The sequence below is a fragment of the Salvia hispanica genome, chromosome 2, assembly GCF_029641045.1.
Source record: "Salvia hispanica isolate PSC_SH4W2 chromosome 2, Shi_PSC_v1, whole genome shotgun sequence".
Taxonomy (NCBI): Eukaryota; Viridiplantae; Streptophyta; class Magnoliopsida; order Lamiales; family Lamiaceae; genus Salvia; species Salvia hispanica.
This window is the reverse complement of record NC_142693.1, coordinates 14,831,739-14,859,662: the sequence shown is the minus strand read 5'-3', so window position 1 is coordinate 14,859,662 and position 27,924 is coordinate 14,831,739. Positions and strand designations below refer to the sequence as shown.

Sequence of the window (27,924 nt, the reverse complement as noted above, 5' to 3'; positions counted from 1 at the left end):
GCATATAAATAATAACATGAGCACCGTTTCATTTCATAAAAATAACAAAAACATCAATTCCAATTTTGACCATATTGAATATTGATAGTACTTTATAATTTATCATTTAAATTTTAAATGAGATGATCAAACCAAAGTTAACCTATTTTTTGGGATTTTTTAGAGAAAATAATTCAACTTTTAATGATTTTTATGGAAGTGTTTTAAGATCCGGTCTCACTCAAAGGATCAATGAAGGCGGTTTCTAAGGAAACCACGTTATAGGTTTTCACTGAAACCACTATTTTGTGGTAAGCTTTGTTCTAGCTCATAATCCCCCCTTTTTTTCGTTTGTTTTATGACACTTACTAAGCACATCCCTTGCATTTTTTCACTCTCATATTTAGGATGTTATTGTAAAATAATATTCCATCCCCACGTTGATCATTTTTCCATTTTAGAATTATTTCTATATATAATAATAATAATTAACACGTTTTCTCTTTCATGATTCTCCGATCCACTGTATTCCTTTTCTAACTTTATTATATCTTTTAACATAATAAAAATATATAAATTTTTAATCTCCGTACAAAAAGAAAAGCGGGAGTATAATAATTGATACTCATCAGTTTTCAAATGTTTGCCTTATTTAAAAAATAAAACTTATCGTTTAATAAGTAATCTTTATTTTAGTACTTTTAGAAAAATAACGTTTTTCTTTTACCTCCACCTAGAAAGCAAATGGTTTTCTGATTTCTCCTATTCAGAACAAATTATTTGATTGTTTTGTTGTCCAATTAAAAATTAATCATAATAATGTTTTCTTTGTATCTCTCCTAATAGAGGGATATATAATATAATAAGGTAAAAATAAAATTTATCATTTAAAATGTGTACTACATGTTTCATATTTTATTTTTTATAATACTAATAAATAGAGTCCCATTATCTCCAAATTTACTCTTAAAGACCGAACCACCGAACCCTATCAAATTAGTGCTTTTAGATCTAGTTTTTTATGGATAAGATACAGAAATTTATAAATTATTTTCACCTTCATCACGAGCCTATTTTAATTCATCTGAAGGTAAATAAGTCATACTAACATGTTATGAAGATTTAACTTCGTTCCAGAATATATTACTTCATTCTAGTAGGTTTTTACTTCATTCCAGTAGGTTTTTACTTCATTCCAGTACGTAAATGTGGTTTCGCCGTCGCTTTCCGTTCTTTCTCTCTACAATATCTATCATCAACGCCATGGCGCTAATATGGTTTAATAAACACATGGAATAATGTAATAAATTATTGGAATGAAGTATGTGTAGAAGCATTTGAAGTCCTACGGGAATGAAGTAAAAATCTTATCCAATGAAGTAATAACGTTTATGAATGAAGTAATAAACTCACTTGAATAAATTGCATTTTTAAATGTTAATCAAGCAAAAATCCACGTCAATGAATTTGAATGAAGCATATGTTGAATCATTTCAAAACCTATTGGAAGCAAGTAAAAACATGTTGTAGTTTCAAGGTATTACGTACAGAATGAAGTAATAGACCTATATAATGAAGTAAAATGGGCTTGTAATGAAGCCGAAAAAATTTTCACAGCAGCACATCTCATCAAAAAAACTAAATCTAATGGCCCAGATTTGGTCTCTAGTTCGGTCTTTAAAATTAGTTCGACATTGATCACAACTCTTAATAAATATATTCATCCAAGGTCATATTCTAATGCTTATAGCACCCTAATCCAAAATCAAGACCAAATCTCCACCCTTAGATCTTAAAATGAATGGATGAGATTAAATCTTACGAATCTCAATAAATAGTAGACAAAATATCAACAAAAGGGTAATATCGTCATTATGTTATCATATGATAATTTTCGTGAATATTTTTTTATATCAATATAGTGTATTACAAATATCAACAATATGACATAAGAATATCAACACTAGTACAAGAAAATATCAACACATATTTATTGAAATTTTTACATGGTTTTATTGAGATTTTTTGATGTATTTGTTGATAAAAATCTGGTTATCAACATTTACGAAAACTAAAGTAAAAAATATCAAATTTTATCATCCCAACGTCGTCGGAACATATGCAATTGAGATCTCGTTGGAATCCTTATAAAATTATCTTTAATTTGATATATTTTTTGCGAAAAAATAATTTAAATCGAGAGAGTTACGTAAATTTAAAGTTTTAGGATGATTTTAATGAGAGAGAATTGACATTAATACCCTCTAATTTTATTTATTAATTTTCTTAATAAAAAATATAATCCATGTGACATTATTTCAACCACTAGATCTTCTAATCTAATAGCTAAAATTTAGTCTTAATTTGAGATTACTAATTAATTAGCAATTGATCACTTTCCTATTCATCCCCCTTATATTATATCATACTTAATTAACCATTCTTGTTTATTGCATGGAACTACATTCCATGATTAAGTTGAAACGGGTACGTAAGGAGATGTGGATGAAGTGGGATTTTACATGTAGATTAAAGATGAGGGGTTTTTGTGGGTGGGAAAAGTTACACGTTAATTAGATCGATAATAGTTGGGATAGCATTTAAAAAGTTACATGTCCTTGTTCATCAACATACGTGGCATGATGCGACTCCATCTTCAATTAATTGTCTCTCTTATAAATAAAGCTTCAAATACGCACCGATATTTTGTCACCACAATGAAGATGGGAAATAATGTAGTGTGTGGACCAAAAAATCTGGTAGGAAGATCTTCTTCTCAATAAGGAGTGGGAAAATGACATTGCTAATTAACCACTCGTTAATAGTGGTGTATCCAGAATTGTTGAATTAGAATGTGAGTTAATTCGACAAATTAGTGCAAAAGACATTAGTTATAAAATTTTATTAAACATTGTTCGATTTTAAAACACATAGGAGTACTATATTAAAATACAAAATATAACACTTGTTTTATTGACAGTAAACTAGACTATATATACCCATCTTCAAGTACTTAAGTATATAATGCCCTATGACCAAGGGTAAATGATAGTATCTACTTCCATATAGTACCACAAAGTAGATAAGCTTAACATTTGCTTCTAACAACGATTTCGATTTGTCTTAATCCCAATAATGTAACCTCTCGGGTATCATTCAATCTAAAATAATTGTAGACAATCAAGATTTTGGAAAGTCCACATTTTGACCAATTACTTTAATGTGCACTCCTCTTTTACCAGGACACTAGAATTTTTCAATATTAACTACACATTTTTTCCATGACCTAGACACTAAATCTAGATCACAAATAGTAGTTCTTTCAGCTTTTTGATTGTCTAAATCTATATCACAAATAGCAGTTCTTTCAGCCTTTTGATCATATGCTTCTTTTTTTCCTTGACTGCATAACCCATAGTTCCTACTATGTAGATGAAGATTGTGATGGATAAAAGAATTTGAATCTACTAAGTTAGTACTATTATTGTTGGAGTGTCTTATCATAATTGATAAATGTCCTTTGGGTGGTAACTCTTGCCTTGCTATGTACTACTAGTTGATTACTCTTCCAAGTTCCAATTAACTGGTTCATGCTTCATCTTGTAGAAGTATTTACTCCTACTAGCTAGAATTACAGCCTTTAGGTATGCTTTTATGATCAAGATCATTATTTTTTTCCGCTTTATTGTTGCTTATATATTATCTTTTGCCTCCTCCCAAAACTGACTATCTAATTAAATATATAATCATGCTCTTTGTAATTATAAGAGTCCAACACATCTTGATCAAAACTAAGTTAAAATATTAGCCCTAACTAATGAGTCAAACAAACTGTTATACCCCATTTAAAGAGTCATTTTGACTCGCCACGTGACTCAACTTATTTTAACACAAATAATACCCGCAAGTGTATGAGACTAGTGTAGTAATTAGCAAGCAAGAGTATCGTATCCCACATAAACAAATTTGTACACTACAATCTAGACAAACATGAAATGTTTGCTTTATTCTAATACTAATAAAAGCGTATAATATCAAGAAAACAATTAAAAACAAGTGGACAAGTTGTGAAAATATGATATGGAGAAAATGTAGAACTCAAGGATCTGATTCCAAGCTCTTATACAATCTATTTGCCTTACCTTTTGGTGTCCCTAGAGTTATTAAATCGATCACGATTATAGATTAAACACCCTTCCGAGGTGAGAAACCTGTAGATTAAGTGCTAGAATTTACGTCCCATTCTAATCCTAAAACCCCTAACTCCCAAAAGAACGATGAGATCAAAGACCTCACTCAAAACCTCAACTCTTCCGAGTTCTATTGTATTAAGGTGTGAATAATTTTTCTTTACAGATTAATTATTTCATCTCCCGATTAATCTAATTAATCATACACATGATCAAGCAATTGAAAGGAATAAACCCAAGAATAATCAAATAACTACAAGAGCAAGGTAAGAACGGAATTGATTGAATAAAACTATGAAATTAGTACATCATCACCAAGAATTCTACAAAAAGGGTTTAGCTACTCATGTTCATGAAGAAAACCAAGTTTAACACAAAGTATTCCATCAAAAGCAAGAGAAATAGATACTAAGAACTCCTGTGGAACGAATCTATGGAGTGAAGCTTCAATCTTCCGATCTAGAATTTTCAATCTTCGATTCCCTCTCTCAAAGGTGTTCTTGGAGTGTGTGATTGGTGTAGGAGGCGGCTGGTGTAAAATATCCTTGCCTAGGCATCCTTTTTCCTCTTTATTTTCTTCCAAAAATCGTGTTTTGAGAGTTACAAAACGCCCCGCTGATGGACCCGGTCAGGTGGCATTGATCCGCCAAGAGACACCCGCCCGGGTGGACCTATGGTCACAAGAATACCCGGGCGGGTATAACTCTATGACTCCGCTACGCCTTGGCCTTCTACCCGGCCGGGTGCTCCATTGGTGACGGAGCTCTACCCGGTCGGGTACTGCACCGAAAATGCCATTTTTGCCTATTTTTCCTATTTTTCTCTACACAACTTAACTAACACGTCATACTCCAAAATAACAATTAATTGGCTGGAAACACGACAATGCAAACAATAAACTCGACATAGCACATCAACAGACCAATTAAGCTGCTGAAAATATGAGTTTGTCACCACGAGTTTTAAGAAATTATTTGACTTTGTGAAAAAAAGTAAAGGGAGAAATGACTCAACTTATTTTAAACACAAAATATGTCTGCAAGTGTATGAGGCTATTGTAGCAAATAGTAAGTAAGAGTATCGTATCCACAGAGACAATGAGTGTTAACCTAAGTACCACTAACCAATCTTAACTATTATTTAGAAGAATCAGAAGGTTTTCTTTTTCTAAATCTACTTGAAAGCAAAGCATAAACAATAACTAAAGCAAATAAAAACAACTTAGACAAATTAAAGCAAGAGAAAGGTAACGGATATAGATCAAGAATTAAGAAAGTAGAATATTACGGGATCGATAACAACTATCATATGCTCAACTAATTTCCAAACTATGCCAACAAATGGTCTCAAGGGTTTCTAAGCTATCACTAAAGTAAAACTATATCTTCTCGTGAAACATTCAATTTGTAGATTGTTACCTAGAACCGATGTGTCCTTCCTAGAACTAAGACAACAACTCCTAAAAGCTCCTAAGATACTTAGCTTCATTTAAAGGCTCAAATCTCCCGATTATATTGGCAAGGACGTCAACTTCTCTTCTTTCAAATTAAACTACTCATCTCCCGAGTATTGTAGTAAAATCCACATGCATTCATAAGGTGATCAGTCAAATAAATGTATAAGTACAAGAGAAGTCAAAATAACCACATGAACCAAGGCATAGAAAAAAAGAAATAAATTAAGCATAAGAATCATTGTATCCCCCCCGTAGACCTCCACAGAGGGTTTAGCTACTCATGTTCATCACAAAAGTAAAAAAAAATATTCAAAAACATTGTTTGAACAAAAATAAAACTAAAATATGAACTCCTAGAATTGGGTTGGGCAAATTGGAGGTCTCGTCTCCAATCTTGCGATGAATACTCGTCCTCTGCTTTGTTCTTCTATTCTTCCTAGGTGAAAAATTGGGATTTTTGGAGTAGGAGGCGTGTGTAATGTGTTGGGAGGCATTCCCTAGGTATATATATTCCTAGGGTTGACTTTGGGCGAAATAAATTGTCTGTCGAACCTAGCGGGTCGCTAGGTTAGTTGTGCGTCGAAGCTGGCGAGTAGCCAACTGCCTACGACATTTTTTCCTGTGCTTTACTGGTGGGTTGCTAGGTTCATTTGCACGCGAATCCGGCGGGTCGCCAGCTATGTCACTGCTTCGCGTAGTCTTTGTAAATCGGCCATAACCTCTTCTACCGAACTCTGTTTGAGACGTTTAAGATATCCACGCGAAGCTCTTTCAAAGACAAAGAGAATGGTTTGTAATATGAACTGATTGGACTTTAAAATCTCAAGAAAAACTGTCTCGAACCAAAGTTGCTGCACATCCACATATTTTGTACATTTTTCTACACATTCTTCACAAAATGGTCAAAATACCAATATCATAGAGAAGTAACTATAACCATGTCTCAAAGTACACAATATACGATCAAAACCAAGTAAAACTACCCTCTAAAACTATGTAAAATCCAAGTGAATCAAGAAAGTAAATGGAATGTGAGACCCATTTTTATACTCCCTCCGTCCCGGGTTAGTTGCACATTTCCTTTTGAGCACGGAGATTAAGGAATGAGTGGTTAGTGTTTTAAGTAGAATGAGTAATAAAGTATATAAAGTGATTCGATATTTTAGTTATATTATTAAATTTATTTTTTATCCAATTTTCCGTATCAATATTTTTTATATATTCAAAATTATTTTATTTGTTAATAATGTTTGAACAGTAAATAAACAAATTTCCGTGTATAATGTAAACAACAAAATGTAAAAGTACTCCATTATATTCAAATTTAAATCAAAAGTGAGCCCTCAAATCTAAATGGCGGTAGATCAAAAAGTTTAAAATTGTGGGTTGACCCCCACCCACCATTTTGTCGCCGACGGGAAAGAGGTTGGGGTTTGTGAGCTACGTGGATTAATCCACCCTCCATCTAAATTCTCTTGTTAGCCATGGTAGATCTAATGAAGAAATTGGAGGTGGAATAAGTCGTTAATGGAGAAATTGGAGGTGGAATAAATAGTATTTTTATAGAGAGATGCGCGGAAGAGTTTAGTGAAGCTGGAGGCGGAAGAATTTAGGTTAGAGAGAGAATGAGTTTGAAGAGAGAGGGACGTGTTTTTTTCCAAATGAGGGGTGGATGGGTTGGTGGGTGATTAATTTAACATTTTAAGTGTAATAAGGGCATGATTAACTAATATTAATTTTTACCTAAAATAGAAAGAGTGCAAGTATCTCGGGACGCCCAAAAAGAAATATAGTACAAATAACGCGGGACGGAGGGAGTATTAGTTTTATAGTAATAAATTGTGACTATAAAAAGTTAATAGAACGTGAGGTTTATATACTAAAAGTGGAAAATGCAAATGATTCTTTAAAGCAAACTAAAAATGGTGGATAGGGGGAGAGGGAGTAGTATATTGGTATACCATTCTTGTTTATTTCACTTTTAATTTATAAAATATATACAGTAGGTGCTAGGATTACGAAACATAAACTCTTTTTGTTTCACTTTTAATTTATAAAATATATAGAGTAGGTGCTAGGATTACGAAACATAAACTCTTTCTCCATCTTAATGATTTTAAAAATTGAGTCAATATATTGGACTACATTTCATAAGGAAATTGAAACGGGTACGTAAGTAGATGAGAACAAGTGGGATTTTGCATGTTAGAGATGAGGGTAGTAATAGTAACACGTCAGTTGGATTAGATCCAACATAAATCCAACATAGTTGGAAGAGCATTTAAAATGATTGAAGCTTATCATTATGTCTTCGTTCACCAACGTACGATGCATGATGCGACTGCATCTTTAATAAATTGCCTCACTCTTATCAATAAAGCTTCAAATGCTCACCGATATTTTAATTTGATTTTTGTCCCACAGCGAAAATAGAAAATAATATAATGCGGTGAGGAAATATGTAAGTGGACCAAAGAATGAAATCCTATAAAAGGGAAAACATAAAGAACAAAAAAAATTATAGTACTACATCTCTATAAAAGAAAAAACAATACTTCCACTTTATAATATGTTAGGTGACTATGAGATTATGGTTCCCTCAAGTTCATTATTATTCTAGAGTTGTTACTTTATTCTTCAAATCCATAGATATTGTCAATCTTAACTAAACCATTTATTCCATGACCTAGACGCTAAATCTAGATCACAACTAGTTCTTTCAACTTCCATATCATACGCTCTTTTTTTCCTTAACTGCATAGCCTTCTGGTCCCCCTACTATGTAAATAATATAAAAAACAATCACTATACACTTTCTTAATTAATGCAGTAAAGAATTTGAATCGACTTTAGTACAACTATTGTTGGATGGTCTTATCATAATTGATACAATGTCCGTCAATTACTCTTTAAACCGGTTTACATTTCATCTTGTACAACTATTTACTCCTACTAGAATTATAACCTTAAGGTAGGCCTTATTGTAGTCTAGATATTATTGCTTAGACTATCTAAATTTATTATGCTAGTTTTGTGTTTTTGGGAAATTATGGATGTGATTGTTAATAGCTCGAAGGTGAATCGGAGAAATCAAGAAGAAGTAGCTGAATTGATTGAGAGCGATTTTTGTGTGAGAATTGGGGAAAATCTAATTGAATTGTGTATCTATCGATTACACCATACAAGGAATGAATGAGGAAAAACTAATCCTCAACAAACTAATCATCTAACTAATACAATGGCTATTTTACTAATCTGACGCCCATATTGAATCTTACAATTAAGAAGTAATCCAACGGCCACTGAAACATGCGAGCTTGAGATGAGCTCGTTGCTCATTCTTCCAATGTAATCTTGACTTCCCTTTGATGCTGATTGAGCTATCACAAAGCTAACAATGGAAATATGAAATCTTCTCTACCTAATAAGTCGAAAAAATTGTTATACAACCCTCCCACTAAGACGAGGGAATATTATTTGCGGTACAAAAATTTCGACTTAGACATATTTTAGGGCGATAATATAGTAATGAAAAGAACTATGGGAGCAAAAATGTAGGCCGACCGCCGACGCAACCCAAATGTGATTTTTGGTCGTGCTAATGTCGGAGGAATTCGACTTAGACATATTTTAGGGCGATAACATACTAATAAAATTGTGAAAAAACCACAAAAGATTGTGAGTTCTTTAACAATCATAGCGACTAGTTACTCCCTTCATCCACCAAATGTTGTCCACATTTGACTTACGAGTTTTGAAAAATATGAAGAAAACAAAGTTAAAAAAGTTAGTGGAATATGAGTCATAATTTAATAAATATATTACTTTTATAATAAAATGTGAGTGTAATGAGTCAGTAGAAAGTGAAATCTACTAACTAAAAATGAAAAAAAACAAAGTGGATAATATTTTATTGACAAACCGAAATGGCAAATGTGGACACCATTTGGAGGGCAGAGGGAGAATTAGATTGCGAGTCCCTCTGTCCTCAATTAATAGTCCCGGTTAAGTTCATCACAGATTTTAAGAATTATAAAGAATATGGATGTGGAATATGTGACTTACTTACCATTTACAATAAAAGTAAATCGGTACTCCTAATCGCGAACAAATTGAAATAACAAAAATTGAGGCTTAACAACTAGAGGTGCTTAAACGGTTCTCCGGTTCTCGGTTAACCGGAACCAGAACCGGGAACCGGAAAACTGGTTTCGGTTCCGGTACCGGTTCCAACTTTTTATATAAAACCGGTTCCGGTTAGAACCGAGAACCGATCGGTTTCTAATCGGGAATAGAATTACAATTCAATTTTTTATATAATTTAATATACTAATAAATCTAACTTAATTAAATTAATATTGAATTGGAATAAAATAATTTGAAACATTGTTTGATTTTAAGATTTAAACAGTATGAAATTTAAAAATTCTGTTTTCTGAAGTATTTAAAATATTTAAACCGTGATGCTTTTAATCTATAATTATTTCCCCAATCCATTTTTATGAACTAACTATGAGTAGAACATCATAAGTTTGTTTTTAATTTTCCAAAAACTATACAAATACAATATCATTTCATATGATAGAAATTTAACTTTATAACAAATTTATGTAACAATTCATTTAATAAACGATTTTAACATGTTTGTGAATGATTTATTAACTGTTCCGTATTAAACAAAAAAGTTACAAGATCAATTAGTATTTGAAATTCCGTTGAATATTTATTTAGCCAAAAAAAAAGGAAAATAGAATTCCATTTTAAAACTCCTTTTTAAAAAAGTGCTAAATTTTAGAAGTCCATTTTTTTTATAAAAGAATTGTCAACATAAACTAGTCCGACCTACTATACTTGGCATGACTCTTACTCATACATGAATGTTATTTTATTGTTGGTTTTTAATTTTTGTATATTTATTTGAATTTTTAGGTATTATTTTTTATATATCCATATTTTGGATGATTATTTTTTTAGTATTGAATTATTTAAAATTATAAATAAATTTGGATTAAACTTAAACATTGGTTCCGGTTCCGAACCGGAATCGATCGGTTCTAGTCCCTGTTCCGGTTCTAGGATTTATGAAAAATTGAAATCGTTTAACCGGTCAACCGGTCCGATTCTAACCGGAACCGGCCGGATAAGCAGGCCTATTAACAACCACACAGATTCATATTTTTTTGCATTCTTTTAGCATAATCGACTGCAATAAAATTTTTAATTTCCGAATTAAATTGGATCATGAGTTTTTAGATTTGATAGAGAATTATAATGAGCTAGCAAATGCTCACTCCATCTCAATCTTAATAGAACATTTTATATTTGGCATATAAGATTTTATGCATTATTGTTTTGTGAGTTAAGTGACGAAAAATAATGCGATATATAAAGACAAAAATAAAGAGAGTGAAATTTCTATTCTAAAATATGTGATACTTAGAGCAGGACATCCTAAAAAGAAAATACTCCCTCCGTCTCCAAAGAGTATGAACAATGAGTTTGACATAGATTTTAATAAATAAGGGAAAAATAAGAGAGATGGAGAGAAAAAGTAATGAAAATAATGTTAGTGGAGAGTGTGGTCCATATTATTATAAGGATATAAGTTGTTAATGGTAATGATATAAGTTGTAAATAAAATGATGTGTAGGGGTAGTATGTTGTTTGACTTTTTCCAATTTAGAAAGTTCATATTCTTTAGGGATGGATGAGAAAAAGGAAATAGTTCATACTTTTTTGTGACGGATGGAGTATTAAATATAGAGACACTGACGACAGAGACACTTAAAATGAATTTATATAGTTTATGTTAACTGTAACCGTAGCATTGTTAGAAATCGTGAGTTCATTACTCACTTGTAGGGTTCATCTCTAATGGTGTAGGTTTCTATTTAATGGTGTGGGTGCATATTTGAACGCATATAGTTGAATTACCTATTTTCAACCTTATAAGCGAATTATTTGTTTGGAGTAGAGGACATTTAAGCAGATTAAGCATTTAAAAGTGGAGTATCTCTAATTACGACTGAAAATATTCCAATTGAAAAGTACTTATTGGATTCTCTACCCTTTTCTGATTTAATTTTTGCCAAAGGTTCCGTGAAAAGCATGGGCAAATTTTGTACCTCATGCTCCATTTGTTCATGAAAAATAGTTAAATTTTGTTATTTTGGCATGTCCACAAAAATGGTCACATATCTAAAATTTAAAAATGGAAAGTTTCTCTCTAATACTTTACCTACTTTTTTCCTATATCTTTCTTATTTTACCTATTTTTTCTTCTTCTCTTTTACTTTACACAAATAGAACTATTTTTTATGGACCGAGGGAGTATGATTTTTAAAAATAAGATTATTTTTCCTTAATATATGTGAGAAGATTTTGTTAAAAAGAGTGAACTTAAAAAATGGTACCTAAATCATTCACTTTCGAACAAAAATAGTCCCTGATCTTTTTTCATACTCCCTTCATCCGCCAATAGATGTCTCATTTTTTAGCAGTTCGGGTTTTATAAAATTTTTTGACTCTGTAAAAAGGAAGTGGTAGAAAAAGTTAGTGAAAAGTTGGTCTTAATTTTTTTACATTGGTTTTATATTAATATAAATGTACTATTTTCTCTTTTTACTAAACACACAAATAACATCTCCTAAAATTTTGTGTCAGTTCTCAATTAGGCCATCTATTATGAGACGGATAGAGTACTATTTTTTAAATTCACTTTTTGAAAAACAGTTGTTTTGACAACTCTTTATATGTGAGAAGATTCTTTCCTTGTCTGTAGTTTATAATTCAAAACCTCTTCCTAGTAAACCCATAAAATAAAACTAATAACGTTTGAACCTCGTGAGAGAAAAGAAATATAATCTTAATTAAGATTTTCGTATCTTTTCTTTGAGTATCCTGATTAAGTACCAAAATTGTGTCAATAGTACATCCATTCAAATAAGATTAAATTATATTAAGGTTATTAATTATCCCATATTAGAATTTTAATAGTATATGACAAGGATTTGAATGTGAAATTAATAAAATATGAGATAGATCAAAAGGAAAAATAACTAGAGTAAACTAATTTTCAAAAATGAAAGTAAATTAATTTTATAAGTACTACTACTTGTTTAGTGACAAAGCGAATATTAAATTTGACTAATCTCAATAAAATCAAGCCTATTACCTCTTAATAAAATCAATGTATTAGAAGCCTCAATTCAGACCACAACTTAAAAAAGTGGCACGACACTTACATTTTTGTCATTTATGTGGGAGTCAAAAATCGTGCTTTAAGTTTTACTGTTGTTGTATCTGTCCAAATTTATTAGACTAGTTAGTTTATTGTCCAATAAATATAGTACAAACTATAGGAGTGAATAAATTGAAAGATTTCGAGGTAGAATTTTGGAAGGGGATAAACAAAGTAAAGATTATGCCCAGAATGTAAATTATTCGAGAATATTAGTATGCTAATTGCTAAGGATCGATAAGCCCTGTATTTCCTTCATGATATATATGTAGACAATTAAAGCTTCACCGAATTTCATCAAACGGATCCACAGGAGCACACGCGTCGAAACACAAGTTACACCAGAATCTAGGCAGATACCGACATATATCTTTATTGTTTTTTCCATGTATAAACAAAATGACAATATTGCTGTTTAATATTAATTAAGAGGATATTATAGGATATCAGATTAAATAGAGTTAGACTGATTTTTATTCACGAGTGAACTATGCAAACAGTCCTGAACTATGCGTTTCGCAGGCAAACGGTCCTTGAATTTTAAAAATATCATGGTAGTCTTTGAACTAAGGTGTGATCACATTCATGGTATTTTTTCACTATTCATCACAAATTTACACCAAAAATGCTCCCAAGGAATGAAGGGCATTTCTAGACATTCATATCTAGGTACTGAATATGATATTTTCTCTACCCCTCTCTTGAGTATTGAATATGACAGTATTTCTTATAGTTTGAGTACTTGAAATGATATTTTTCATTTTTACTTTTTCAATCACTTTATGTCAAATTTTCATTTTCTCTCTTAAACTATACTACTTTATATAGTAAAAAGTTAAAATAAAAATACTATGAAATTCTTATATAAATTAATTATAAAAATTAAACTTATAGTTATTATTTTAAAATAACTTGTTGCTAAATTCACATTTGATCGTGATTCAATTATTTATTAATATTAAAAATTAAAAATTTTGGATTATTTAAAAATTTTGGGTTAATTAAATTTTTTTAATTTTTAATAATAAAATCACAATCAAAATTAAATTTAGTCACAATGAAGATTGTGATTGATAAAAAAATTAAATAACTAAATTTTATTTTGATTGTTATGTTATGAGCTTTTGTGTAGTGTATTAAGTGGGAAAATATAATTTTTTATATTAATATGTGTGATAATTTTTTTCTAAAAATAAAAATGTGGCATCTTTATTAGGACAAACTAAAAAGGAAAGTGAGACAGACATATTTACAGAGAGAGGGAATAGGTGATTATATAATGAATTTGAGAGAACATCGCGTTTTCATTTGTAGAAATGTAGATATCCGATAATAGAACACGCGTTACTTTGGATATGACAAATATATTACTCCTGATATATGAAGATATGATATGGATGCAAGGAGCATAAAATGTACTTGGAGATATAATTTTTAGTATAATTTTGGGGAATTTAAGCTCATTTTTATTATGGGTTTTTGGCTTTTTAAACCAAAATCTTTTCCCGAATTCCGGTTTTTCCCATGAACTTAGTCCATTATGTATGACATAGATTTTAAATAAAATTGGTTAAAGAAGAAAGATAGAAAGACAAACTGGTTAGACAGTGGACAATGAGTTCCACTTCAGTAAAGAAAGAAGATTACTATAGATAGATAAAGACTAACTCTAGTGCACAAACCAAATGAGTAAACATGACTATTTTTTCTGGACAAATGTAGTGTCCTACTTCCTTCGTTCCTTAATTTTTGTCACCTTTTGACTAGACACAGATTTTAAGAAATGTAATGGAAAATGGGTAAAAATAACTTAGAGAAATATGGGTCATAATTTTAAATTAGTATACTACTCCTCTGTCCCATGTTGCTCGCACTTTTCTTTTTAGGTCGTAAATTTGGGATTGATTTTTTAGTATAATTAAATTAATATTTTAAGTTTAATGAGAAATCACTTAATAAGGAAACACTTAATTAACTATTCCTCCGTCCCATAAAAATATGGGCATATGATATGACACGATTAAGAAAAAATTGGTACCGTAAGAGAAGAGAGGGGAAGAGTAGTTAAAATATTGCTACTGGATAGTGGATACACATTATTATTAGTGTTTTGACGGCGGTATAACTTGTAAATAACTTGATATACAAGGGTAATAAATTAGGATACCTTTCCATAAATGGAAAATGCACATATTTTTATAGGACGGATGAAGTATAATATATTAATTAAATACCCATATTTTTACTTAAAATAGAAATAGTGTATGTAGAACGAGCCGAAACATAAAAGTGCGAGTAACATAGGATGGATGAAGTATTAGTTTTATAATAAAATATGAGTGAAAATGAGTTAGTGGAATGGGTGGCCCACTGCCAAAAATGGTAAAAAGGTGATATGTAACAAATTTGTGCGACAGATGAAAGAGGGAGCGTACATTTGTCCCACCTAAATAGAATTCCTAGCTAGCTCTGCTCCCGGATTAGCTAGAACCAGACTATCCAGCAACTCAAGTAGGACGTCTAATCTAAAGTTTCATGGTCTACCTCGATTGACATCTTTAACTTCTATTGACATCTCTAACTCTGGGCCAAGGGCCGCGGCCCTCCCACTGTGGACACTCTAAGTAGCCTTTTTTACCACACATCTATATGAACCATTGACGGAAAATTACACGTGCTTGTAAAATAGTAGTATGATCAATTATAAACTAAAAAACAAAAACCAGGAAATGCACACATTTCCTTTACGTTAACAGAAAAAGAGTAATAGTCAGGGCATACCTAATAATCCAAAAATGTAACTTAATGATTTACTAAAAGAATCTCGCGCAAAGAAAATTAGGGCGGTTTTGTGGCTGGAAAATCTCACACGTCGTCAGTCAGATGATAGGTAGAAGAGCATTAAAAGTGATGTGTTCAATAAATTGCCTACAAATTTATCTATCTACTGACTACTGTTACTTTCACCCCCTTTGGCAATTGGCATTCTCTTGTGTTATAAATAAAGAACATTAGGCGCCTCCATTTTGTCGCCACAACGAAATGGAAAATAAAAGTAATAATGGAATGAGAAAAGGAGCTTGGACTAAAGAGGAAGATCATCTTCTCAGAGACTGCATTCGTAAATACGGAGAAGGCAAATGGCATCTCGTCCCTCTCCGAGCTGGTAACTTAATTATCATGCATCCTTCTTCAATTTCAAACAAACAATTTTACTTCTTCTTCTCTAATTTATTATCACTATATATATTTGCAGGGTTGAACAGATGTAGGAAAAGTTGCAGGCTGAGATGGCTTAATTATCTCAGACCAGATCTTAACAGAGGCTTTTTTACGAATGATGAAGTTGATCTCATCGTTAGGCTTCATAAACTGTTAGGGAACAGGCAAGTCTTCATTTCCTAATTTTTACTACTTTTTTTAGTCCAAAAAAATAACGCTAAATAGACAGAATTATGAAAATAATTAAGAATTTGAAATTAATTTTAGTTTACGCAATAAATATAAAAAATCCAATGCTCAGTGCCTCCCACTGTTGATCTGGATGTTTGTGTACGTTATGGCTAGATTTGGAATGTTATATAATTAATAGCTTTACCGTTAGATTGTTGACGTACTTTGCCTTTCACGAAAATAGTTACCTCGCCATTGGAAAACATTTAGATATTTTTTTGTACAATTTCTATATTAATTTTGAAGATTCGCAGTTAAAAATTTATTATTACTACAAGATAGTAGTATTAAATTTTAAAAAATTGTATAGCCCAATTATGGAATAATCAACCCCAACGACTATTTTTAAACAAAAAATAAATTAAACATGAATGATAATTATAATTCCTAGTTATATTCCCTAGTTAATATTTCTTAAATTAAGTTAATATAAATTAAATCACAACATATTTAAATTGGAGAAAAATAGGAAAAATTAAGTACAAAAATTATAGTGCGACACCATGTCACAAAAAACACACGACCAAATACTTTTATGGATATCGTGGAAATTTCGAAACAATAGAAGTTTATCTATCTGTCTACTCGATAAAAGATGTCAATAATTAGCGAACAAACCCTAAGTACTATTCACTATAGTTCAAGTCAAGAAATTCGAAGCAATAAATAATTGTCACCCCCACTTATTTATATCTACAAAGCAACAAACTGTGATTTGGTTGTGACATCTCAGCAACTCCCTTTGAAAACTTTATCCTAACATTTTTTAGCATGTGATTTTGTACATGGTTTTTTTTAATTCAACTTCTAAATGCTAAAAAAATAAATACTATTATTCAACGTGTTGTTATTTTTAATTTGAACACGTTTTGTTATCCAACAACGGAGGCAGATGGTCGTTGATCGCCGGCAGACTACCCGGACGGACTGCAAACGACGTCAAGAACTTCTGGAACAGCCACATTTCAAAGCGACCGCCGCCTCCGCCCAAAGAAAAAACCATCACCGAGAGCAACATCGTAAGGCCTCGAGCTCGGACCTTCTCCAATTCACACCCTCCGGCTTGGTCCACCAAACTAGTCGTATCGAGCTCATCCATGCCGGCTGAGAAACCTCCCACGAATAACGATCCAACGAGGCCGCCTTCATCGGCTCTGCAGAACGATCTTGACGAGTGCATGCGATGGTGGGGAGACTTGCTCGAGATGTCGGAAAATGGGGAAAAAAATCCGTTTATGTTCTCTGATGATGACGTGGCGCATTTACCGGAGCTGGGGATCGGCGATCTAGACGGCGCCGATGAAGACGGGTTGACGTTTGATGCTGATATTTTGTTTGGAGGTTGAGCAATAATTGAGTGATGGACCCATTAATGATTGGTGTATATATGTAATATAGTGAATGGTCCTTTTGATTGTTGAGTTTGTATCATGTACTTGTATCTTTTGTACCTCTAGTGTGAAATGAAATGTGTGATGAAATCTTATACTGTGATAAATCAATAAAAAGGTTTATTACTCCCTCCGTTCCATATAGTTTGTCTCACTTTGACCGAACACGATTTTTAAGAAATGCAATGAAAAGTGAGTTGAAAAAGTTAGTAGAATGCGGGTTCTACTTTTATATATATTAGTTTTATAATAAAATGTGAGTAGGAATAAGTTATTGGAATATTGAGTTCACTATAAAAAATGGTGAAAAGTGAAATGAGACAAACAACGTAGAACGGACCGAAATAGAGAAATGGGACAAACTATCTGGGACGGAGGGAGCATATTTACTCCCTCCGTCCACGAAAAATAAACAAGTTTTTGCCATTTTGGGAAAAAGGGAAAATTTTCAACCAATACTAACCCTAAACATCATTCTAAATATGGACCACACAATTCACTAACACTCATTTAAGTACCTCCCCCCCCCTCCTCTCTTAGTTTTCATATCTATTTTCATTTTTAAGAATAGGAGTATAATAATTTATACTATTATAATATAAATTTTAAGAAATTGTTTGTGTGTATAATATTTGGAATGTGATAGTGGAATTTTAGGCCCACTTAAAATGTTTAATTTATAAATTCATCTTTTATACAACAATTTTCTGATTTTAGTTTTTTTGTATTACTGTTTTTTATTCTAAATTATATATCCCACAATCAAAGTAAACAAATCACGTTAATTGCAATCACAATCTGAAGATTTAAACACCAAGAACAGAACCAGCTCAATAAACACTGTGATTTCCACACTTTAATTCAAACTCGGCATGAATCGATTCAAAAGACAAGATTAATGAATCAAAACTAGCATCAAACTTAAATTAAAGATTAAAAAAAATCACGGAGAGGCCATAAGATAGATTTTTCAAGAACTAATTTTGAGAAATTAATACAACAATGTTTTGGACCGTAATCTAAATCGGGTACATAATTAATTTCAAGAAGAGGAAAGGGATTAGGGTGTGCTGAGAGAGGGAAAGAGAGATGACAATGTTTTGGAGTATATTACATTGAGAAGGGGACGGCCGATTAGGGTTTGATAGGAGGCGGTGGGAGATTAGGTTTCTCGAGAGAGAATGGGTGAGTGATAGATTGAGAGAGAATCGGAATTCTCGCAAATGAGGGTAGAGACGGGGTTGGGGGTGGAAATTTGGGAATTAATTTTGGGGGTTTTTAATGACATTTTTAATAGAATAAGTAGGAGTGGTTATTGTTTCTAAATATGGTAAGAAGAATCGGGACTCCTATTCACGGACGAACCGATATGGAAAAACGAGATTCCTATTCGCGTATAGAGGGAGTATTGGATATTTGATACTCCATTCGTTTCATAATAGATGTTTTTTGTGTTTTAAGTAAGAGAGAAATTTTCCTAGAAAAAAAAATGTGACATCTTTTGTGTGACAAACTAAAAGGAAAAGTGTACATCTATTATAGGATGGATGAAATACTAATTTTTCACTCTAAAATTGTGATATTTATTTTTGTATGTATTATATAATTGTCATTGAAATATAATATTATACATATGTCACACATGTCATATTGTTAGTTACTCTCTCCGTAGCCTAAAAATTGTCTTTTATTCTATTTTGGTCTGTTTTATGAAATTAGCTCCTTTCTATATTTGGTAAATTTTAATTACCATTCTTTTTATCTCTCTACTGCGTTACTAATTTCGCATTCGCCTCCAAAGTGTCTATATATTTAAGAGAATAAAAATTAAAATAGCATTCACAAGCAACTGCAACTGTATTAAAGCTCTACAACAACTAGTCATGTGCAATATTTATGGATCTTACAAACCGCATGAGTTTCAACTTAACTGAAGACACAAGAAAAAGTATGTCAGAAACGAGATCTAGCAAAACAGTTTAACGGATCTTCTTGTCCTAAATGTTTATTAAAATAAAAAATAGATGAAAGATTTAATTATTTCCTGTTCATTAGTGGAATACTTTTTCTTAAACCAGCAAAAAAAGAATTTTTCCCGCGGTCAGTTGCACAACAACCCCTGACGACTTAATTGGATACTGTTATCATTTCTAAGCTCAATCTCTTTCATAATATAGATATAGATCTAAATATAATTTTTACATATCTCTATATAAATGTGTTGTGTTAATGTTGGGATCGTCAATTGCACGTTAGTTGATATTGTCCACTTTGGTTGGAGCCAAGCCTGCATGAATTTGTTTTTAGGTCACCCCAAAATGCCTCAAACTAATTAGAGGTGGATAGCATTTACAGTATATACTAATCTAACTTCCTTCACTCAACGAATGTGAGATTGGATTTGTATATGATCTAACAGTTAAAATGCAAAGTATAATTCTTATCAAAGAACTACATACAATAAAAACTTTATTCACTTATATATGATCATATATAAATAATTAGAAATATAATATTAAAATTTCTAGGCATTAATCTGTAAAGGCTAAACACATTTTTGATAATTTAGTCATATATTCAAATGCTAGAACTAAAAGAAACTTGATTAATGGGGGGCATGAGCCCCTAGATAATCCTTTTTGGGTCCGCCTATGTTTACGTGAGTATCATACTTCAACGTTAATCTCATTTAGTCTATATTATTAATTATTTTATATTACCTATTTACTTTGATTTTAATATTTTAAAAATATTATGGATGTAAGTAATTTTATACTCAATACCTTGACCTAACTTCCAATAAATTATCTGTCCTAACTTTCTGAAAATAGGATTTCATTCTCAATCCCTTTTGCTAAATTTACAGATGTTGTTATTCAATTTCTGGATATGATTAGTCTCTCTCTATTTCCTTATATTTTCTAGACAAACAATTAAAGGCTAATTCCAGTGGGCCGTATATTAGTTACCAAAATATACATTGGGACTCAACAAAATTTGGGGTTTTAAAATTCGGACATGGAATAGCCGCTAGGGAAAAAATGTAAAGGACCATAAACCCAAAAATAGGAAGTGATGATAGATCTTCATTTATTATTGTCACAAGAACACATGCTTTTATGTTTTTTCACTAAATTGAAAGTTGGTTAGGGTTGATAATATGGATAATAATACCTAAATATGATAAATGTATGTAAAAAAGGAAATTAATTAATGGGATTAGTGAACCAATCCGAAATACTATGTTTTAATATATAGTAGTAGATGGTGTTGATTGGGATTAAATCGGCCCACATAAGTGTTTATTTAAATCTAGAAAATGACAAAATAACATATTGAGCATTTATCAAAGCGTTTGTGTGTCGCTTTTGACATATCATTGCAATGGAAGGAGGTCCCTTTTGGTATGTCTCAACTGCATTGCATTAATGGAGTATCTTATTTCACCGACATGATTGTAACGTATACCTGCATGGACCAGAGGATTTACTTCACTATCACTTCAATTTATTTTATTAATTAATGAACACTTCCTTGAAACAATATTCATGGTTACAATTCAAACATATGTGGGTAAAGATTAAAGAACATCTATTAGAATTGTGACCTTGGATACGTATTCTTTAAAATAATAACATTAATCCTCGATAATTTTATCAAAAGCAACTCGCCTATAATAATTCAAAAACTAAGCACTACAAAGCTAGCTTACATATCTTGACCTAATGTTATATTAATAACTCAAATAACAATCAAAGATAAAATTCATAGACATAGACAAACTCAAGTCAAATGGGAGAAAACTGAAGTAATTTTGTTCATACAAGTCATAGGGAAATGAAACCCAATATATAGAAGAGTAAAGGAAAAATCACAAGATAGGAGCAAAATCCCTCATCTACGTGCCGCACCTAGCTCGTAGGGTCATGTTGGTCTGCTAACTGCACTTTAAAGTGAAACTATTATTAAAACTAGTCCATTTGATCTAAGAGCAAACGGCAAAGATTAATTTTCACGCGATGTCAAGCTATTCTAACAATGTCAACTAGGATTTACTGATGTCAACTCGTGTGTAAATATTGTCAATTAGGGGCATTAATGAAAACCAAATTTTGTTAGTTATAACTAACTTTTAGAAAATATCTCAAAGCTTTAAACTAATATAACTATCTCGGTTTAAACTATTTTTCCACAAAACATAATATCAAATTAAAGGTAATTTTATAACGACTATAACGAAATCCTAATTGCATATATTTTGATGATAAAATTTGAAAATTTGATTTGAATTTTCAATATATTCGACAGTCACACTCACGTCAACAATAGTACATATAAAGTCAATCATATGCATAACCAATGTTAACAAATTTAGTTAACATATTTAAGGCATTGAGTTGACATTATTAATATATCAGGTTGACATCGTGAGAATCACAAAAACCGTCATGTATAAAAAACGACAAAAATGTCCTTTTTGAATTAATTAATATAAAATGAATTTTCTCGTGGCACCACTAGATACCACTAGATCTTTTAGATCTAATGACTAAGAATTGGTAATACTTATCAACTAGCAAATAGTTAGCATTGATAAAATACTTGTATATACATACAAGGGAGCATTATGGCGCATCTTTAATTATAGTCACGATGTACTTCCAACCTTGTGCTGCCACATGAAACGTAACATGCAATATTGTAAACACTACCATGCAATATATATTTGTGGAAGTTATAGATAGATTTTCGCAGATTGCATTTAGCTATAGGCAGATTGCATTTTATATTGTTGGGTTTTGCATTATAACATAAATTGTCTACAATGCAAAATAAACTATATATAAATGCAATTAATATACATATATATATATATATATATATATATAATGCAAATTAAACAATCTATGTCTACAATGCAAACTTCAAAAATACAAAATGCAATATCCTTATAACTACCATGCAATCTGCTGAAATCCATCTATAGCTTCTACAAATATATATTGCATTGTCATGTTTACAATCGTTAATATTACGTGCCATTTGACCGCACGAGGTTGGAAGTACGTTATAACTTTAAAATTACTTACTATTTTTCAAGAACACTATACATATTGAAAAGAGAGATTGGTCGCTAAACACGCTGTGCGCACAGAAAGAATATAACAGGTTTCCTTGGTCCAGCAAATCCTCTAGATCACGCGGTCTAGGAACTCGTTGGTCGTCGGACACACAGAGCACTCTTACAAAAACCCTCAACCACTTTACTAAACCTAGCATAGGGAAGTAGGGATCGATCCCACAGAGATGGATGCGTAATAATCATGTTCAAGGATTTGGACTTGTTTTTGGAGTTGGCTGCTGCCACGCATTTTTCTTGGGTTGAGGAAAATAAACTTAACTTGAGAATTTTAAACTGCTACGCTAACAGCTAGGCCTAGGCGAAACAACAAAAGCATGCACGAAAATTACCCGAACAATCACTAGATCTAAGAAACTACTCTAATTACCTAGACCTGGGAAACAAACTGACTGTGGGGACCATGACTGAAAAAGCAGAGTACGGACGAAAAGCTGGCAAAACAACTAACTCTGGTACTAACTAACAGTGACATCATCTTCTTCAACCAAATTGCGTAAAAACTCAGAAGAAAAACAACATGAACCAAATCGGAACAGAGCAGACTAAATCTAAACCATTTTAATGAGTAACAATAAAGAACTAAATAGATCTACAGATGCTAGACGAAGTAAAACAGAAAGCAAGCGGAAAACTCAAAATCCATGCACAACTCAACCTCCTCACTTCGGATCCAACCTCAGACGCTAAATCCACTCCAGATCCAAGCGTCCGACACAAACTCCAACCAAAAGAAACATTTCATAACTTCAGATTTAAACAACAATCTCCAATCAATCAACAAACCACAGATCTATCACCAAATTCCCAGATCGAGTACCACCGCAGCAAAAACAGAGATCGACATATAACTTGTCAAAATAAACTCTCAACAGCAGGATCTATGTAAATCAACTTGAAAAATCACATATAAACGCAAACAAACAGAAGTGAATAGATAATCAGTAGCATCAACAACCGAATCGACTCCCAAAAGTGAAGTTCGACCGTAAAGGTGCAAAACAAACTGAAATTTAAAGAGATTGTATCTTCGCCCTCACACGGACGGTGTTACGACTGAAATTTTGAAGAACTAAAACCCCCTCGGAACCGAAACTACCCCAGATCTCCCATTCCCAAGTGTGTGTTATGTGTGTGAGCTAAGAGTGAGCGAAAAAGAGTGATGATTTGTGTGTTGCATGCTCCTCTATTTATAGGCGTTGGAGTGGGGCCCAGCGAGGTATAGATAGACTTTGTTGCCCTCAGCTACTGACTCTCTCCTTCACGCCTTCTTTTTACTAGATTCTGCTCATTTTTACTTCATTCCTTCGCTAGATTGTTTCCTTCAGCACCTCCTTGATCTAGCGATTCTGTCACACACCTGGCTTATAAACCGTGTTAGACCCAGCAGAATGTAACGCTTTTCACCATATACCGATACATGAAATTAGCCTTATCAAACTGCTCACACTTAAACCATACTTGTCCTCAAGTATAAAGACCAGAAAAAAAAGAATAAGGCGAATTTCAAGCAAGGTTATCCCCAGACCGACTCTTTAGACTCTAGACAGACTCCTAGACCTAGACACAATTTAAAACTTAAAAATTTTAAGGAAAAAAAAACATACGAACACATAAACACATATGCGTGAGCTAGCTTCAACTTTTAGGCAACCGTCCCCACAAGATTAAGGTCAATCTAATAGGTTGCACTCCTCCAAATAGGCTCTTTCCCTTCCTCTACCTAGCCAATCTGTCAGCTCGTCAAGATAGCCCTTTTTCTTACCCAATTGTTGGATTCACTCGATCACTCATTCCTCACCAGGGATGTTAGGATCAATTCTCTCTTAAGTTATTGCCACACCACTAAAGCGTCGGGTTATGAGAGTTCCTCCTTTTCCTGGGTCAGGCTATTATTGTTCCTACCCTTTAGACAACTTCCCCCTGGACTTCGTCCAGCTCATTCCTCCTTATATATATATATATATATTTTTTCTCCTTTTTTTCTTTCTTTTTTTTTTTTTTTTTTCTCTGGACTTTGTCCAGCTTATTCCTCCATTTCCTCTTCTCTTCTGGACTTCGTCCAGCTTATAACACCTTACCCTGGACTTCGTCCAGCTTATACCTTCATAACCCAATTTCCTATTTTTTTTTCTCCTTCACAACTCTTCTCCCTAAGCATTCAGTGGCGGCCCTTAAACATGTGTTAGCTCGAAGTTATTTAAGGCTTATAACTCACTATTATAGTAGGGCTTCACAACTAAGTAAGCAAAGGCATCCTCCATCGTTCTCATTTCACTCAGATTGACTTGGCTTATTAAAGAAAAAAGCTTCTAAGTTGAAATGCCTCCTACTTTCAATTACTTTCACGAAGGGAATCATGCCGTATTATATTCACTGGCTCATGCGACACAACAAATTTTAGACCTAAAGACTCTTAACATGCAGACAAATTCATGCATTGACTCCTTTCCCCCTCCCACTTCACTCAAGCTTGTCCCCAAGCCATCGTTGTGAAGGGGGGAAACAGAGAAATCAATGCAGCACCAACAACAAATCATATAAAAACAAAAACTTCTCACACTTAGTCCAAGCATTGGGCTAAGTGGGAGGAAAACACAACAAAACAGAAAATACAAACTTCTCACACTTAAACCACGCAGTGGGCTAAGTGGGAGAAGACATAGACAAATACAGAACAAAAATAACCAACAAAAACAAACACAGATAACTGAAAGTAAGAAAAATAAAAGTTACTTGGTCATGGGGTGGTGATTCACTTCTGGGGCTGGCTCCCTCGAGAGCCAGACTGGGGTGGGATTCCGGGTCGGGTCATCTTTACTCTCTTCTTTGCTGGCTGTTCGGGTACTGGCTTCCTCACTATAGACTTTGATTTAGATGGGGCTGGAACTTGTTTGGGAACGGGCGGGGAGATCAACTGCTTGAGCGATTGCTGCGGTTGCTTGATGGAGGGACTGCTCTGGATGGGCTGCTTGACCTCACTACTGGACCCAGGAGTTACCTTCGACTGGGTCAAGGGGAGTGTCTGCTACAACCACTTCAACATCTTCAATGAAAGCTCCACCGCTTCCGTCATTCGATCATTTTGTTTGGCGCACTTCACCGCCAAATCTGCAATGTTGCCCCTCAGGGTCTTCACTTCCTCCCGATTCCCGTTCAATTTCTTCCTGATCCCACCAAGTTCCTTTATCATTTCCTTCCTCATCAACTGCATCTCCTTCTTCATATCCTGGACTTCCTTTCGTAGCTCTTCAACCTCTTCACTTGGCATGGCTTCCTCGGCTTTCTCAGGCTCTGCTTTGACCTTGTCTCCTAACGAGTAGAAGAGGGTCTTGGCGCCATGAGTCTGCAGCAACCCCTTGTTGAAAAAATAATCAACACTGAACACATCTGGGGGGTCGCACATGACTACCAAAGGAGCGGCCTTGACAATTTTCATTTCTATGTTTCGTTGGAGGTAGGCGCCGAGGAGGTGGCAGGTATACATATGACGCGCAGGGTTGCTCGTCATTTGGTGGCATGCCTGAGCCAGTCAATAGCCTAGGTGCACCTTCACGCCTTTCGCCATGCACTATGTGAAGTAGAGGTCGGTAGTTGTAAGAGCTGAATTAGCGGTGTTGGGACTACCGCAGCGGAAGACACGGAAACCAAACAGGTCCTAGAACGGATTTATTTAGGTGATCATGCATTCGACTCCAATTTCATGCAATATTCATAGATCTATAGATATAACATCAAATAAACACATAATCATGCATATTCGATGTAGATTCGATTGTTACCTCATAATCCATCATTGGATTGACGTTGCTAGCTGCACCACCCGGAGATCCTTGGTTTATCGACCACGAATCTTCCGTACTATTCCCTCGTCCTTGATTCTCCATCCGTGTGGGCGGATCTTAGAAAACCAATTAAATAACTTTGAATGGATCTAGGGAAACCCAATACAAACACCAAATTGTCTAGATCTAATCCTATGAATTAGGATAGATCAAGAACAATAATCAAAACCCTAATTCTCCCACAACTATGGCTCGAAAATCGAGACCAAGAGAGAGAAGGAAGGAGGCGCCGATTTCGAGGCTAGGGTTAGGGTTTTGTGTTGTCTTGGATTGTGTGCTAGGGTTTCCCTTTCATTCATTATTTATAGTGGACCTTATTGGGCTAGTAAGGGGATCCATGGAATGACTTAAGTGTTGGGCTCACCCATTAGATAAATTACTAATTAAATCAAATGACCCATGATTTAATATATTATCAATGGAATATTATTTTATTCCACTAAAGAATAATATTGCACTCCCACTTAAATCACCAAATTACAAATAACTTGAGTCCATTTTATTTTATAATATTTCCCGCGTTTAAGATTATCTTGATCCATCAATTTAATTCTTTTGTCTGCTATGTGACTAGAATTAAATTAATTCTTCAAAGAGTTTTTCTAGTTTGAAACTTTATTTATTATTCGTGGAATAAATTCCAACTGCGCAGATTTCTGAATAATAAATTCCTCTTTCAAACACCTCATTGGGGATCACCCTTTTAGGGATTTAATCATACCACACTGGGCACGCGAATTCTATGAAATAATATTCCAATACCTTCATGTTATTCAATTACTACCACCCAAGATATCATGAACTTGAGTTACGTACAAACTCTCACATATTGATAAGTCAAAGTGGCGTTTGATTGAATAAACAATATTGATATTAATATCATAGACTAGAAAATACTAAACTTTCTGAAATATATTCTTTCAGTAGATAGCAATAAAGAATACATTTCGGATTAGATCCTTTCAGTGCTTTACCATACCGGTGTTACTAATCTCATCTTAGGTAAGAGAGAATTATCACAAACACCGCAACCGTTCCAATAGGTAGCCAAAGCCTATCTAGGTTGTGAATACGTTTTTCTTCTTACTAGATCTGGCCAAGTCCCCTACTGGAAAACTCATGAGGAGATTCATCGAATTTCCCTACTTGACCTTCTTAGTAAAAAGCCTTAGACTTGTTTATCATATTTCAATAATAAACCATTATATTATATTATTTATTCTCATTATT

At 33.1% G+C, this 27,924-nt stretch overlaps 1 protein-coding gene across 1 annotated transcript; it reads left to right on the top strand.

The window, feature by feature from the left end:
• The first annotated feature begins 15,860 nt into the window (after positions 1-15,860).
• LOC125202150 (transcription factor MYB114-like) lies at positions 15,861-17,849 on the top strand. The gene is made up of 3 exons (XM_048100502.2): positions 15,861-16,031; positions 16,122-16,251; positions 17,211-17,849. Exons 1-3 carry the CDS (start codon positions 15,908-15,910, stop codon positions 17,662-17,664), a joined length of 708 nt encoding a protein of 235 aa, XP_047956459.1. The 5' UTR covers positions 15,861-15,907; the 3' UTR covers positions 17,665-17,849.
• Positions 17,850-27,924: the final 10,075 nt, after the last annotated feature.

Bases quoted from the DNA above. Each gene is read 5' to 3' on its own strand.
- LOC125202150 (XM_048100502.2), top strand. From the start codon at position 15,908: ATGGAAAATAAAAGTAATAATGGAATGAGAAAAGGAGCTTGGACTAAA. The intron at 16,032-16,121 runs GTAACTTAATTA...ATATATTTGCAG, and splicing joins TCTCGTCCCTCTCCGAGCTG to GGTTGAACAGATGTAGGAAA. The intron at 16,252-17,210 runs GCAAGTCTTCAT...CAACGGAGGCAG, and splicing joins CATAAACTGTTAGGGAACAG to ATGGTCGTTGATCGCCGGCA.